Raw genomic sequence first — 12714 nt, 5'->3', positions numbered from 1 at the left:
TTATTTCTATTAAAACAGTCTTGGGGATCACCAGTCATGATAGCTGCTCTGTTGTACTCTCTGAAAATCTGCTTGCTCACAGCCAGGACAAACCCTGTGTACTCTCACCCACTGCGTCCTGCTGGGCTCCTCCTGGTGCAGGCAGAAACTGCAGGTGCTCAGCAGAGCTGGGTCCTTCAGGAACAGCGCAGCAGCTGGGAAATAACAGCCGTCCCAAGGAGCAGAGGAAAAGTGAAACATGCATCCTCCAAAACCCAAGTGTGCTCTCAGGAGGTTACTGCACTGGGCAGTGCATTGCCATGCTGCCTTCCTAGGGAGGGTCTCTCAGGCTAGTTAGGCCACCAAAAAAATTAGGGCAGAAACAGAAGCAAACCAGATGGAGAGGCAGAGCGTTATTTTAATTTCTAACCTAGCAGCGTAATGGTAAATAATAAGGTGAATTAACCCATTGGGCTGGTGTTTCAGGCCACTCAGTGTGGAAAGTTAACAGCATATTGCCTTAACTGGAAGCAGATAAAGCACACCTGTCTGGGCCCTAGGCTAACCTGACTGACTTTCTGCACAGCAGTGCCTGGTGCAGACATGTATAAACCAGGTGACAGAGCCCAGGCAGGTGCCTTGTCCCACTTCTACACAGCCATCTCGGCAACGCTTTCCTCACCTCTACAGGTACCTGTGTCACGGGAGGCAGCCCTGAGCTGGCTGTGGGTCACCAAGCTGATGGATTTCCTCACATGTCAATGATCAAGTGGTGTCTTCTGCATGGATTGGCTGGTTTAGATGGAGGAGGGTTTAGGGGTGTGTTTTTTCTTTTTCTTTTTTTTTTTTTTTTTGGGAGGGGGGGAGAGGTAACAATTACAATTCCACGCTTTAGCCGGCGTAGTGCTGTTTCAACCTCACAGGGTTTATCCTTCCAGTAGGAGTGACTGCTAGTGTTTGCTTTTCTTAGAAACCTAACCTGAGACTTTTCAAAGGCACGAGAACGTGTTATCTCCGTTCTTACTAATTTTAATGCGGTTTACATCCCTCGGTTGCATTCTGCCGTAACTTTAGCAAGACTGACGAAATTCACGCCCGTGAAATCAGCGTGTTTTGCTATAAACAGCCTCCGTCGGAAGGGTGGGGCAGGCGTCTGCGGGGTTGTACCGCTCACTCCCGGCAGCTCGGATTCCCACTCCAGACCACCTCTCCTAAAACCGCTTCTGCTCCGTCACCGCAGCGACCTCCCCTCCCCGGGCGGCCGGTGCCGCCGCTGCTCCGTGCGCCCCCGAACTCCCCTCGGGCAGCGGCTGCCCCGCAGCGCCAGGCCGGCGGGGGTGGGGGCGCCGGGGAGGCCGCCCGCCCGACACGCCCCTCGGCGCCGCTCGCCTTCCCCATCGCCGCGGATCGCGGGCGGCAGAGCGGCCGGAGCTTGCTGCGGGGCAGCCGCGCTCCCCATGGCGGTGGCGGCGGGGCGGGCGCGGCGGGGCGCCCGGCTGAGCGCGGCGGCGCTGCTGGCCTTGGCGCTGCTGGCCTTGGCGTTGCTGGCGCTGCCGGCCGGCCGGCGCGGCGGTGGCGGTGGCGGTGAGGGGCGGCCGGGCTCCCCGCCGCCGCTGCCGTCGGGCTTGCGGGAGGAGCTGCGGCAGAGGCGGCGCGACCTGCGGCGCCTGGCGGCGGCGGCGGGCGGGGAGGTCGCAGCCGCGGGCGGGCTGGGCTGCGGCGACCTGAGCCTGGTGACGGGTGTCAGCGTGCTGGGCTGGGGCTTCACCAAGGTGGTGGCGCGGGCGGCGCTGGCGGGCGGCGGAGCCGTCGCCCTCAAGTCGGTGCACGGGGCGGGCCGGGAGGTGCGGCAGTGCCTGCAGCGCTACGGGGCGCCGGCCGGCTGCCGCCGCCTGGCCGCCTACAAGCTGCTGAAGGAGGTGACGCTGCTGCAGCGCCTGCAGCATCCCGGCATCGTCCAGGTACGGAGGGGAGCGCCGGAGCGGGGGGATGCGGGATGTGATCCATCGGTACGGAAATTTTTCGAGGGGAGTGGAAGGGAGGGATGCGTCTCGGTGCCGAGTCGGTCCGCCGTTGCTGTCCCCCTTCCCGGGCGTCCCGGACCTGCTGGCACTGGCAGCAGCATCTCTCTAACAATCGCTCCTTCCCTCCCGGCAGCTGCACGGTCAGTGCTATGATGATAGCAGAGATCCTGAAATACGGGTCACCGCTATGATGGAGCTGGGATCCCCCCTGGAGATGATTCAGCTTCTGCAGACCCCCTGGGAGGAGAGATTTAAAGTAAGAAAACAAAACAAAAGGGAGTTTTATCAGCCTCTCTTAGACCACAAACTGGGTAAATGCAGAGATCCCATGGTGGCTGCTGGGGCAAACGGGATTGTCATGCTGACACTCTGTTTGCTTCTGTAGATTTGTCCTTACATGGTTTTGCTTTCACTCGTTTTAAATCACATTAAAATAGCCGTGGTCTGGCCTTTCACAGTTATATTCTTTCTCTGTCGAGAGATGTTAAAAGAACTACGTCAGGGAGGAAATGGCTACAAAACCTTGCTGAGGGCTGGGGTGGTGTTTAATACACAGTATTAAACTATTTTGCTAGTTTTTCTTCTGTATTGTTCCGCTCTACAGAGAGGCTTTAGTAGCAAGGCCCCTCAACAGGCTGGGTCTGAGTGGGGAAAGCCACCTTGCTGCACTCCAAGTCTGTTGTTTTCTGTATATTACCTATTGCAAGCAACAAACTGAGCAGCCTCTCATCATGTGTTTGTTTCATGTTTCTGATCTTAGCCCTTTGGGTATTACTGTAGTACAAACACTACTAAATTGCTTTCCTCTTGCTGTAGGTGCTACCGTTGCAGCCCTGTTAGTGAGATCTGCCTGGTCTCCTAAGCATCCTGCATAGGGACTCAAGCTCCCCAGGATATAAATGACTTAAGACATGGCACTTATTTTGTTTATAGCTTGTATTACAGTTTGCCTCAAGGTCTCAGTTGGGGCTTCACGACTACTTGTTTGGCTCTCAGGAGGAAAGAGAGCATTAAGTACAAACATGGGTACCTTAATGTCCATAAAAAATGCTTTGGGCAAAATAAAAATGCAACGGAAGTCCCAAAATAAAATCCTTGCCTGCATGTGGTTCTTAATGTTGAAGAGGAGCCTTGCCATCCATGCCAGAGGGGGAGTGTGGCAACCGTGCTCACTCAGCCGTGGGATGTGAAGCTGTGATTCTTAGGATTGCTTCACTTGTCAAGTTAAAATAGCGTCTGAGCTTCCAGAGTAATTTCTTTTGGCCCGTGGGGTTGCACTTTTGCTTACAAACTATTTCTTACTGGCTTGTACATAGCTTTCCCAGCACCTCATCTTCTCAAATGTGCCAAAGTCTCTAGAGATCTGGAAACCCATGATGCTGGATTAGCTGGTGGTGAGGTCTGGTACAGTGACATTAAGATTTTCGTAATCTTTTGACTGATGAAGGTACTAATACAGAACTTAGACTGGCACTGTCTAGTTCTGTTTCTTAATTAGGACATCTAAACAGATGGGATTCCCCTCTGATGAGTACATCAGATACGAGCCATTCTGTGAGCTGTTCCAAATGACCAGCCCTCCTGCCTGTCCAGATCGCTATCGGAGGCAGCGAGGGATGGCGCGGGTCTGCCTGGCACACCTAGCTGATGATAAAGTTCCTCTGATGCCGGGGTCCTGATACTGAATGAAAACTGCTGCAAAAAGCTACTTGAACAAAGTGCTGGTGCTGTATAAATGCGCTCCTCTAGCTCTGGTTTGTTCAAAAAACATTTATCGAGCTTTCTGCTGGATCAGGTATTGTCTGACCTTTCCCTGCTGCCAGAAAGTTGATATAAAAGCAAAAAAAGCTGGCAATAAATATATTGCATGCTTTGGCAAATTCTTCAGAAGCACGATTGTGTGCCCAAATTCATACTACTGAGTGATGTAGCAAGGCATGAATCTGGTATTAATGACCATGGAGCCTTAGTCTGTGTGGAACAGCATGGGGGAAGGGAGGAGAATGTATTAATTCTATGCCAGAGTGGGAAAAATTCCTTCTGATTTCAGCTAGCAAATCAATATAGCTCCTGAAACATGAAGGCTGCTATTGTTTTCCTCATAGCTTTCTCCTCTAGTTCCTCTAACTGCAAATGTCTGTCTTTGTATATGAACATTTTAAAAAAATGTTGCTAAACTACTTACCAGTAAAATCCTCTGGCAATGTTGATAATAAATTTTGTAGCATACATATAATTACCTTTTAACTACTATATGCTCTTTTTTTTTTTTTTGCCTTTAATTTCATTGAATGCCCTCCCCTTTGTTCTACTTCCAATTTAATAGCTGTTTTTCATCTGTTTTTTCCATGCATATTCATCTCTTTCAGATTTGCCTGAGTCTTGTGAAACTGCTGTTTTACTTGGCACATTCCCCCCTGGGTTCAATAGTCCTCTTGGATTTCCAGCCGAGGCAGTTTGTTATGGTGGATGGAAACCTAAAAGTGACAGACATGGATGATGCCAGCACTGAGGAACTGTCATGCAAGGAAGATAATGACTGCACACTTGAGTTCCCTACAAAAAGCTTTCCTCTGAAATGCTCCGCCATTGGGAAATGTGAAGGAATAAATGAAAAGAAGAATCTTTTTAATGCATATCGGTATGTCCAGTGAGATGGGAGGAAAATCTGGGGTGACTGAGCTCACATTCTGCCATGTAGCATCTAGCATCTTGAGTTTTTTCCATGCAGTGATTTCCCCTCACCTCTGTCGTAGCGTAGTTAAGGATTGCTTGGAAGCCAGTTTATTTTCCGTATAAGGCAGGAAAAGAATGTTGTCATTGTCTGGTGAGAATGCAGGCATCTTTCTTCTGCTCTCTTTACCCAACACCCTCTAGAACTTGCCCCAAAGGTTGCACCTGTAAATTTAATGTTTGCCAAACAAGTCCTGGCACTTGACATCCGCAGGCTGTATTTGCTGAAAGCAGTGGCAGCATGGGCTACCTGCCAAAGCCCACCCACTTCGAGGTCTCGTTGCTGGGAACAGGCTGGCAAACTCTTGCTTTGAACTCCAAGTCTCTCTACAAGGATGATGAGCGCCTGTGGAAGAGCTATGGAACAGGTCAAGGGCAATGGGCTGAGGCTGCTGCAGCACTTTGTGTAGGCCACCAGCACAAAGCACAATGACTTCCACTCGCTGGTGATGCTTGGCAGGTCAAGGACTGCGGGAAGCCTTGGCAGTTGGGTATTTACACAGAGGACTTAGTAAGGGAGCCTGAATTTGCAGGATTCAGTGTTAAAGGTCAAATCGCTGTATAGATTATTGTAGCCCTGCAGTAACACACTTGTCTCTTGCAGAACAGGAGTTTTCTAGAAGGTTCAGGCAGTGGGTCAGGGAGTGTCCAGCTTTTCCAGGGATAATAAGAATGCCAAACCTTTTCAGGGCAAGGGAAAGGTCTTGCATGAGTCTTCTTTTATACAGGTCTCTCTTTGATGGGAAACACATTGCTTAGTGCACAAAAATGGCCCCAAGGAATGACGGAAAGCTCTGTTGTGTGAACCTTTGCAAAGTAGATTTCATGCGGCACTTGGCAGCGTGCTGTGCGGCAAGGACCAGAGTTTCAGCCCAGTTCATAGGAATGGTCTGTGAGATGCCAGCGAAGTGCTCAAACATAACTTAATAACCAAAGAAGACTGACTGGTTGCATATGGATAATCGAGTCGCAGGAAAATGTAGACAACTTAATCACTAGGGAAATTAAGCTACTGTATTCTAATCAGTCTGTGGGATTTTTTTGCAGGTATTTTTTCACCTATCTTTTGCCACACTCTGCACCAGCTGCTTTGCGGCCCTTTTTGAGTGATATTCTGAATGCAACAGGTACCAGCTAATATTAATAAACTTCTTTATTAGAAATCTCTAAACAGTATTTAATGGAATTACTCATCTTGGTCATCTCTTTCTTTAAATGTAGGTGATTTACGATATGGAATAAATGAAACCCTGGAAGCCTTTGAAAAGGTTTTACATCTGTACAAGTCTGGGCTCTATCTGCAAAAAAGACCTCTTCATTTAAAAGGTACATGACTTTGAATGCTTTAGGTAACATAACTAATGAGGGAGTGAAACTTTTGGTAACTGGTCAAATTCTGATTTCCCATCCATTCAAACAGTGTTTAGTCACTAGGAAAAGCATCAAAAGTATCTTTTTTTTGAGCAGTCTTTTGTTGTTTCTTCATGGTAGCTATGCATTATTGCATTGTTTTGCAAAGTAAAAGCAGTGCAGACAATCTAGCCTACATATGGACATATGTTTGCACTGCTTCTAAATACTCATAATGTGCAACTAGACCAAAGTAGTAAACTGAGTTTCTCATGTCCCTCTTCAGGGTCATCTTATCCTCTGGACCAATAGGTCAGTTTTCCAGGCTGATATTGAAACTTCTTATTTCACTTGGTGGCTTCTGACTGCTGAGCACAGGTTGTGGCCATGACACCAAGATGAGTGTGGCAGATTAGCTAGGCCCTTGGTACCTTCTAAATTTTTTTCTGAAGGCCATCCTGTTGGACTTGTGGATGGATAAATGAGCCTTTATGAGGTGCATTCCTCCAAAAATGACCTGTTCAGGGGTAGAGATGAGACTAATCAAGAAGAAGGCTTCAAAAGTCCTGTGGTTACTGTGACTTGCATTTTCCTGAGCATTCACTTGAGATGGTGGAGTGGTGGTGGTGGCATGAATAAGGAAATCTCTTTATGTGTGGAAGAACTGGAATTTGCACAGTTATGGGAAAATATATTCAGTTATTTGCACCAGCAGCATTAGCAGCAATTACTAGTATTTTCCAATGATGCCTACCTGTTGGCTTAGCAACTGGCCAAAATGTTCACCATCGTAAAGGTGTGGGAAGATGGGGTGAGGCTCTTAGTAGTCAGTGAACAACAGGCTTAATATCACTTGCTGAGGTTTGTCAGGTCTCTTGTGTCCTGTTGGAGCAGGATCTGGCCTCCCCTTCCCTCACTGGGGTTCCTAAGTCTCCCGTACCTGTGGGTGGCACCATGATGGGTGGGTCAGTGCACCCCTGTGAAGCTCGGTGTTGGACCTGTGGTGACCTGGTTCTGCTGTTAGGGGTGAGGTGTAGGAGAGGCCGTGTGAGATTGGCTTCTCCAGAGCCCTGCTAGAAAGGTGGGTCCACACAGCAGCCTCCTGCGGTCACCCACCCCTGTGGTCGCTCCCCTGTCCCTTCACCCTTGAGAGCTCTGCCCCCTCTGTTACATCCATGGAAGAACTGCTATCCTATGCTCCATAGCAGAACCAAAAGTCAGGATTTGGGTTTCTTTTAACTTTGCAGCTCCACAGACTCCATCTAAGCAGGTCAGTTCAATCTATCACTATCATGTTTCCTTTATGAGTTTTCACAGAAATCCAAAATACTAAGTGTATATTGAAACCAGTCTCTGAAACTGCCTTGGAGAGTTTCCCTAAATACCTTGCTTCTGTTCCCAGACTTCATCTCCCTGAAGGGCTTTCGAACAGTGGAAGGGGAAGACTACAAGTGCTGGCCTTCCTACAGCCACCTGGGATGCCTGCTCTCTGTTCACAGTGCCGAGGAAGCCGCCAGGATTTGTAACTCCCAGTCACAGTGCCAAAGCTTTATTGTCACCCAGCGGAGGACATGGACAGGTGAGCTTGGGCTGATGTGACAGATGCTGCCACGTGGTGCCCCTGCTTCCTTGGGCAGGTGTGGGGATGATGATGCTGCCCTCATCCATAGTGCCTTGAGTCTATGGGCGCATATAAAAGGCTGCCTTCCTTATTCTCAAGATCAAATGGCTGCCGCGGTGGGCATCTGAGGATCCCCTGAGTATTTGTAAGGAGAGGCAAAAGGAATTATATTCTCCTTCTGCAGATTCTTTTTTCTACAAATTTTGCAGGGGACTGCTAGGTATTGTTAAATAGTTACTTATTTCATGCAGAGATGGCTTCACTTTGGTGTTAGGCTAAACAATTCCTGTGGTAGACACAGTTTGCAAAAAGCTGTGGGGTTTTTAGAGATGAAAGAAGCTATGTAAAAGAAAGTGGTTACTATTGTTATAATTTAAAAAAATCATAGCTTACAAGTTGTTATCCCCTTTATCAAAACTAAAGTCCCAAACAAATGGATTTACAAAATGTCCCTGTAATTATCTCTTTATAGCCTCTTCCAGTTAGCATGTTTTCAGAATTATTATAAATTACCTCATTTAGCTGACACTTCAATCGTGAACTAAATTGTTACTTAGAAAGTGAAGCACTAAATGAGGTAAATGAGTGTTTTCACTCACAACGGTGCTGAAGAATCACATCTTGTTGGTTCACATGACATTTAAAAAAAAAACAACAACAAAACCAACCAAACTACCATAAAATGTAGATTTCTGTGGCTTCGTGTGCAGTTGGCATGTGGCTAACGAGTGACATAAGAGCGCTTACACTGATGCGACATAAATCTCTTCGAGCTGGTTTCACACCAGCAGTGGGTTGTGTGAGTTGTGCCTGACACACCACATCTGGCCTCCTCATGGGGCAGCTGTTGTCGGCTGCATTCGGTGCCCGGCTGGAGGGAACCTGCTTAGCACAGCGGTGGGGATGCAGAAGCTGCGGCGCGTGGGACAGCAGAGCCCTTCTGCAGCATCTGGCTCGGCTGCTGGTCCCTGCCATCCCGCACCCTGCCTACGGTCCATTAATGGCTTTTCTTCCTCTTGTTTTTGCAGCACATCTTTGCAGCCAAAGATGCTGAAAGTGTGTGGCTGAAATGAAGAGTGCCTGACTTTGCTGCTTGGGTTAATGAGAGCTGTGGGAACATACTATTCCCTCTTAGGGCAACTCTTTAAAGCAAAACAAGACATAAAAGCCTCTGGGGCCCGATTGTGCATTTCTTTTGCACACTCGGTGAGCTTCTAAAGTTTGCTGGGAGTGTCAAACTGGAGTTTACTGGGAGTGTGAAACATATGTACGGCAGGGTGGAGTGACCCTCAGTTGAGCAAGCAGTGGGTTCCCATGTCTGTTGCAATAAATAGCATAGGTCAAGGTGAACCTATCTCTTCTATTAAACTTGCATTTTTATTTCCTTTCCAGGACGCCCACTCGCCTTGTTTCAGAGTAGCCTGACTGATTTAATACCGGATGCTAACGCTGTAGTCTATATTAAACGATCGGCTTCCTCAGGGGAAAGACTTTAAAGACAATGAGATCACATAATATGATCCTGGGAGGAACAAACCACTGGGGAGAATTTCATCTGCTGAAAAGAATCACATATTTTATTTTGCTTTGGGATGGGATCTGCCTGCCAGCTCAGATGGAGTCAAATGCTGCTGCCTCCTTGATCAAAGCTCAGATTTCTCATTGCAGCCCCGCTAGCTTCTTTATCTGTTGCCACATTGCTGTTCTGCATAAACGCTCCTAGTTTTAGTCAAATGATGCTAGACTCTGCAATACCTAGCCTTGCTGCTTCAGTAACCAGCTTGGCAGACAAGAAATGGAAATAGCTACAAGCAATCCAGCTTGGATAGGCTTAGTTAGTTTGGTCACCTCCAAAACATATGGATTAATGCACCTTGGAGAAGACAATGGCTCCTTCTGCAGCTGCCAACCAGGATTTCTTACCTCTGCAAATGTAAAGAACTGGATTTCAGCAATAGGTTGAGGTTGCAGGGTTGGGATCCATACCAGAGGTTGATGATGGGGATGGTCTTCCAAGGAGGGTCCTGATTCAGTTCCTTCCAGGGCAAGGGAGGCAGTGTATAGATCAATTCTGGAACCAGATATCTGGTTGTTTGGATGCAGGATATGGGTTTGACTCTATGTGATTTGTAACACCAGCTCCCATATATCAACCTTGAAGGTTTATCTCTGTTACTTTCTGTGAAAGAGCGAGACATTTGAATTATTTATGTATAAGGCATTACTCTGTAAGCTAAAGAATGACTATGTTTATTTTAAGCATGCTGTGAAGAGTTTTTCTCTTTAATTTTCTAAGCCTTTACTGCAACCAAATGAACAAATGCAAGTGTTCCCCACCTTCAGCTTGCCTAGCACCATCACTCATTCCTGAGGCTGACCGGAGAGTGGTCTCAGCAGTGTATGAGTGCACCCAAGCCCCTTGGACACTTAGATCTTGGAGGATGCCCTGTGGTTGCACTTTCAGGCTCACAGGTATAGAGGAGACAGTCTGGTGCCAAGAGCCTCCTGCATCTGCCCTTCACTAAAAATGTGGCCTTGGAAATTAGGTGAGGGTTAGTATAATTTCAGGCTATAAAAGATGGCAACATAATACACCACTCCTGGGAGTGCCTGGAAGCAGTGACCATATGGTACCTCTTCTTCTTTAGCATGGTCAGGGAAAGCCCAACTCACCACTGACCTCATGCCCCGCAAGCGAAGGTTCTGAAGGGTGCAGGAGAGCCAGGCTGCAGCCACTGTCCCCTGCTGTGTTGAGTTTTCTTCTTAGCCCATGCTGCTGGCTGGAAATAATGGACATTGCCATTGACTCCTTGTAGCCTACCATGGTGTGGCTGTTTCTGTGTGGGCCCCTGTAGCTGACAGGGTACCCCTGACTAAAGATGCCTGAGCTTTTGCCTGGGGTTGTGTTGTGTTTTTCATGATCTGGTCCTGTTTCTTAATGCAGGTGCTCATCTTTTTGGCTCGTTAGTACTCGATTAACCCACAGCAATGCCATTGCATGGGGGCTTTCTCATGCGCTATAACCCCTGCCGCTTGCACTGAGGCTCAGGGACTCTGGTAGTGATACCAATTAATGAGAATTCCTAGTTAGCACAACAAGAAGGCTCTTCCTAGTGGTGGCCACATTGCTACAGGCTTTGTGAAGGAGAGGCTTTTTAAATGGACAGCCACAGACCTCTCTCTCCATTACAGTGGGTCCTGTGGAAGTTGAAGGAAAGGTCTTCCCAGGGGTCCGCTATTGTTTCACATCAACCCCACTGAGCAGGGCTTCAGGCATCTGCTATGTGATGCTTTACATCAGCAAGAGGTAGTAAGAGTTTACTCCATATCTCTCAGCCTCCTAACATACAAATCAGAAGTACATTCCCCAAAGCAAGGGCAAGCCCTGGGTCATTTCAGAGAGGAAGAAACAGAGAGAGAATGCAAAAGTTGAAGTGATTCAAGTTTGTTTTAGAAAGATCTTCCCATCTTAAAAATCTCTCCTGGTAAAAAAAAAACCAAACAAACCACATTGTCTATTTTAGTGATGTGATGCTCCTCACATGTTGCAGGTTTTTCCATGAAGTTTTCATGTATGATTGCCTGCCAGGCAGTTGGGTCCAGCCCCTTGGCAGATGGTACAGGGTATGGTAGTGTCGCTTGGATAAATGTAGGTTCCAGCATCAAGCTTGCAGTTAGAGCCTGGGAGCAGAGATTATCCTGCCTTGGTTTTGAGCACACAGTGCTTAACAAATACTATTAATGGAAAAAAAAAAAAAAAAAAAAAAAAGAAGAAGCCAGGTTTCAAAGAATCTCAATGCTCTGTCTGCTCTTGCCATAGTGAGTGGTTTTGTAGGACATTTAGACTACCCCCTGCAAATAAGTAGGTGTATTGTTAGAGCCTGGACCCCCGTGAGCACATTCATCACACTAGCACAGACAAATAGCCAGAGCACAGGCATACATTTATGTCCAATTCTGTTCATGTGCTAGAGACTCAGAAGATGCCACAAATATGCTGGTAAAAGTGTTTGCACCGATTCTTCTCGTACGGCCATGCAGCTCCCCGTGGCATGTAACACCTGATGGGCATGCAGGCTTCAATCTGATTTGGGGCGCCATCCCACTGCAGCCCAGTGGTGCCCAGCAGATGATGGCTGAGGGGAAATGTTTTGTCACCCCACTGCATCTAGAGCTGTAGTTTGACATGTGTTTGAGGAAACATAGTTGCTAGAAAAAGAAGTTCCCACCCAGCGTTTTCCAAGCTTCTTGCTGTTACCCGTCGCCTGCTAAGAAACCCTTTCCAATGGCCATGCCAGTTTAGAAGCACGTAGGATGAATTCTCTGCGAGCCTTCAATGCGCAGCTGGTGACCTCTGAGCTTTGGGCAGCTCATGAGCAGCTCAGGTGCAGCTTTTGCGCCAGGTCTGTGCGGAGCACCCAGGCTGCTCACAACAGGAAGGGAGACTATGGGAGCAGACATCTCCTCTACAGCTTTTGGGCCCAGCTGGCTGTTTTGTTGCGCACTATCTTTATGTTCCATCTCACAGTATCACAGTATCACAGTATGTTTGGGATTGGAAGGGACCTCAAAAGATCATCTAGTCCAATCCCCCTGCTGGAGCAGGAACACCTAGGTGAGGTCGCACAGGAACATGTCCAGGCGGGTTTTGAATGTCTCCAGAGAAGGAGACTCCACCACTTCCCTGGGCAGCCTGTTCCAGTGCTCTGTCACCCTTACTGAGAAGAAGTTTCTTCTCAAATTGAAGTGGAACCTCTTGTGTTCCAGCTTGATCCCATTACTCCTTGTCCTATCATTGTTTGCCACCGAGAAGAGCCTGGCTCCATCCCCATGGCACTCACCCTTTATATATTTATAAACATTAATAAGGTCCCCCCTTAGTCTCCTCTTCTCCAAACTAAAGAGACCCAGCTCCCTCAGCCTTCTTCATTCATTCTATCCTTTTATTAAACTCTGACTGCCTCAAGCCAACTTTAGACTTTCAATGCCAGGGAAAATTTCGGTGCA

General features: G+C 47.9%; 1 protein-coding gene across 1 annotated transcript; it reads left to right on the top strand.

The window, feature by feature from the left end:
* Positions 1 to 1436: 1436 nt before the first annotated feature.
* LOC309442242 (extracellular tyrosine-protein kinase PKDCC-like) lies at positions 1437 to 10036 on the top strand (the record flags this gene model as incomplete). The annotated part of the gene is made up of 7 exons (XM_082057893.1): positions 1437 to 1940; positions 2137 to 2259; positions 4373 to 4644; positions 5784 to 5863; positions 5958 to 6062; positions 7489 to 7665; positions 9100 to 10036. 7 exons carry the CDS (start codon positions 1437 to 1439, stop codon positions 9201 to 9203), a joined length of 1365 nt encoding a protein of 454 aa, XP_081914019.1. The 3' UTR covers positions 9204 to 10036.
* Positions 10037 to 12714: the final 2678 nt, after the last annotated feature.

Source organism: Streptopelia decaocto (genome assembly GCF_964273445.1).
Source record: "Streptopelia decaocto genome assembly, chromosome: 7".
NCBI lineage: Eukaryota > Metazoa > Chordata > Aves > Columbiformes > Columbidae > Streptopelia > Streptopelia decaocto.
This window is presented reverse-complemented; position numbering and strand designations above follow the sequence as displayed.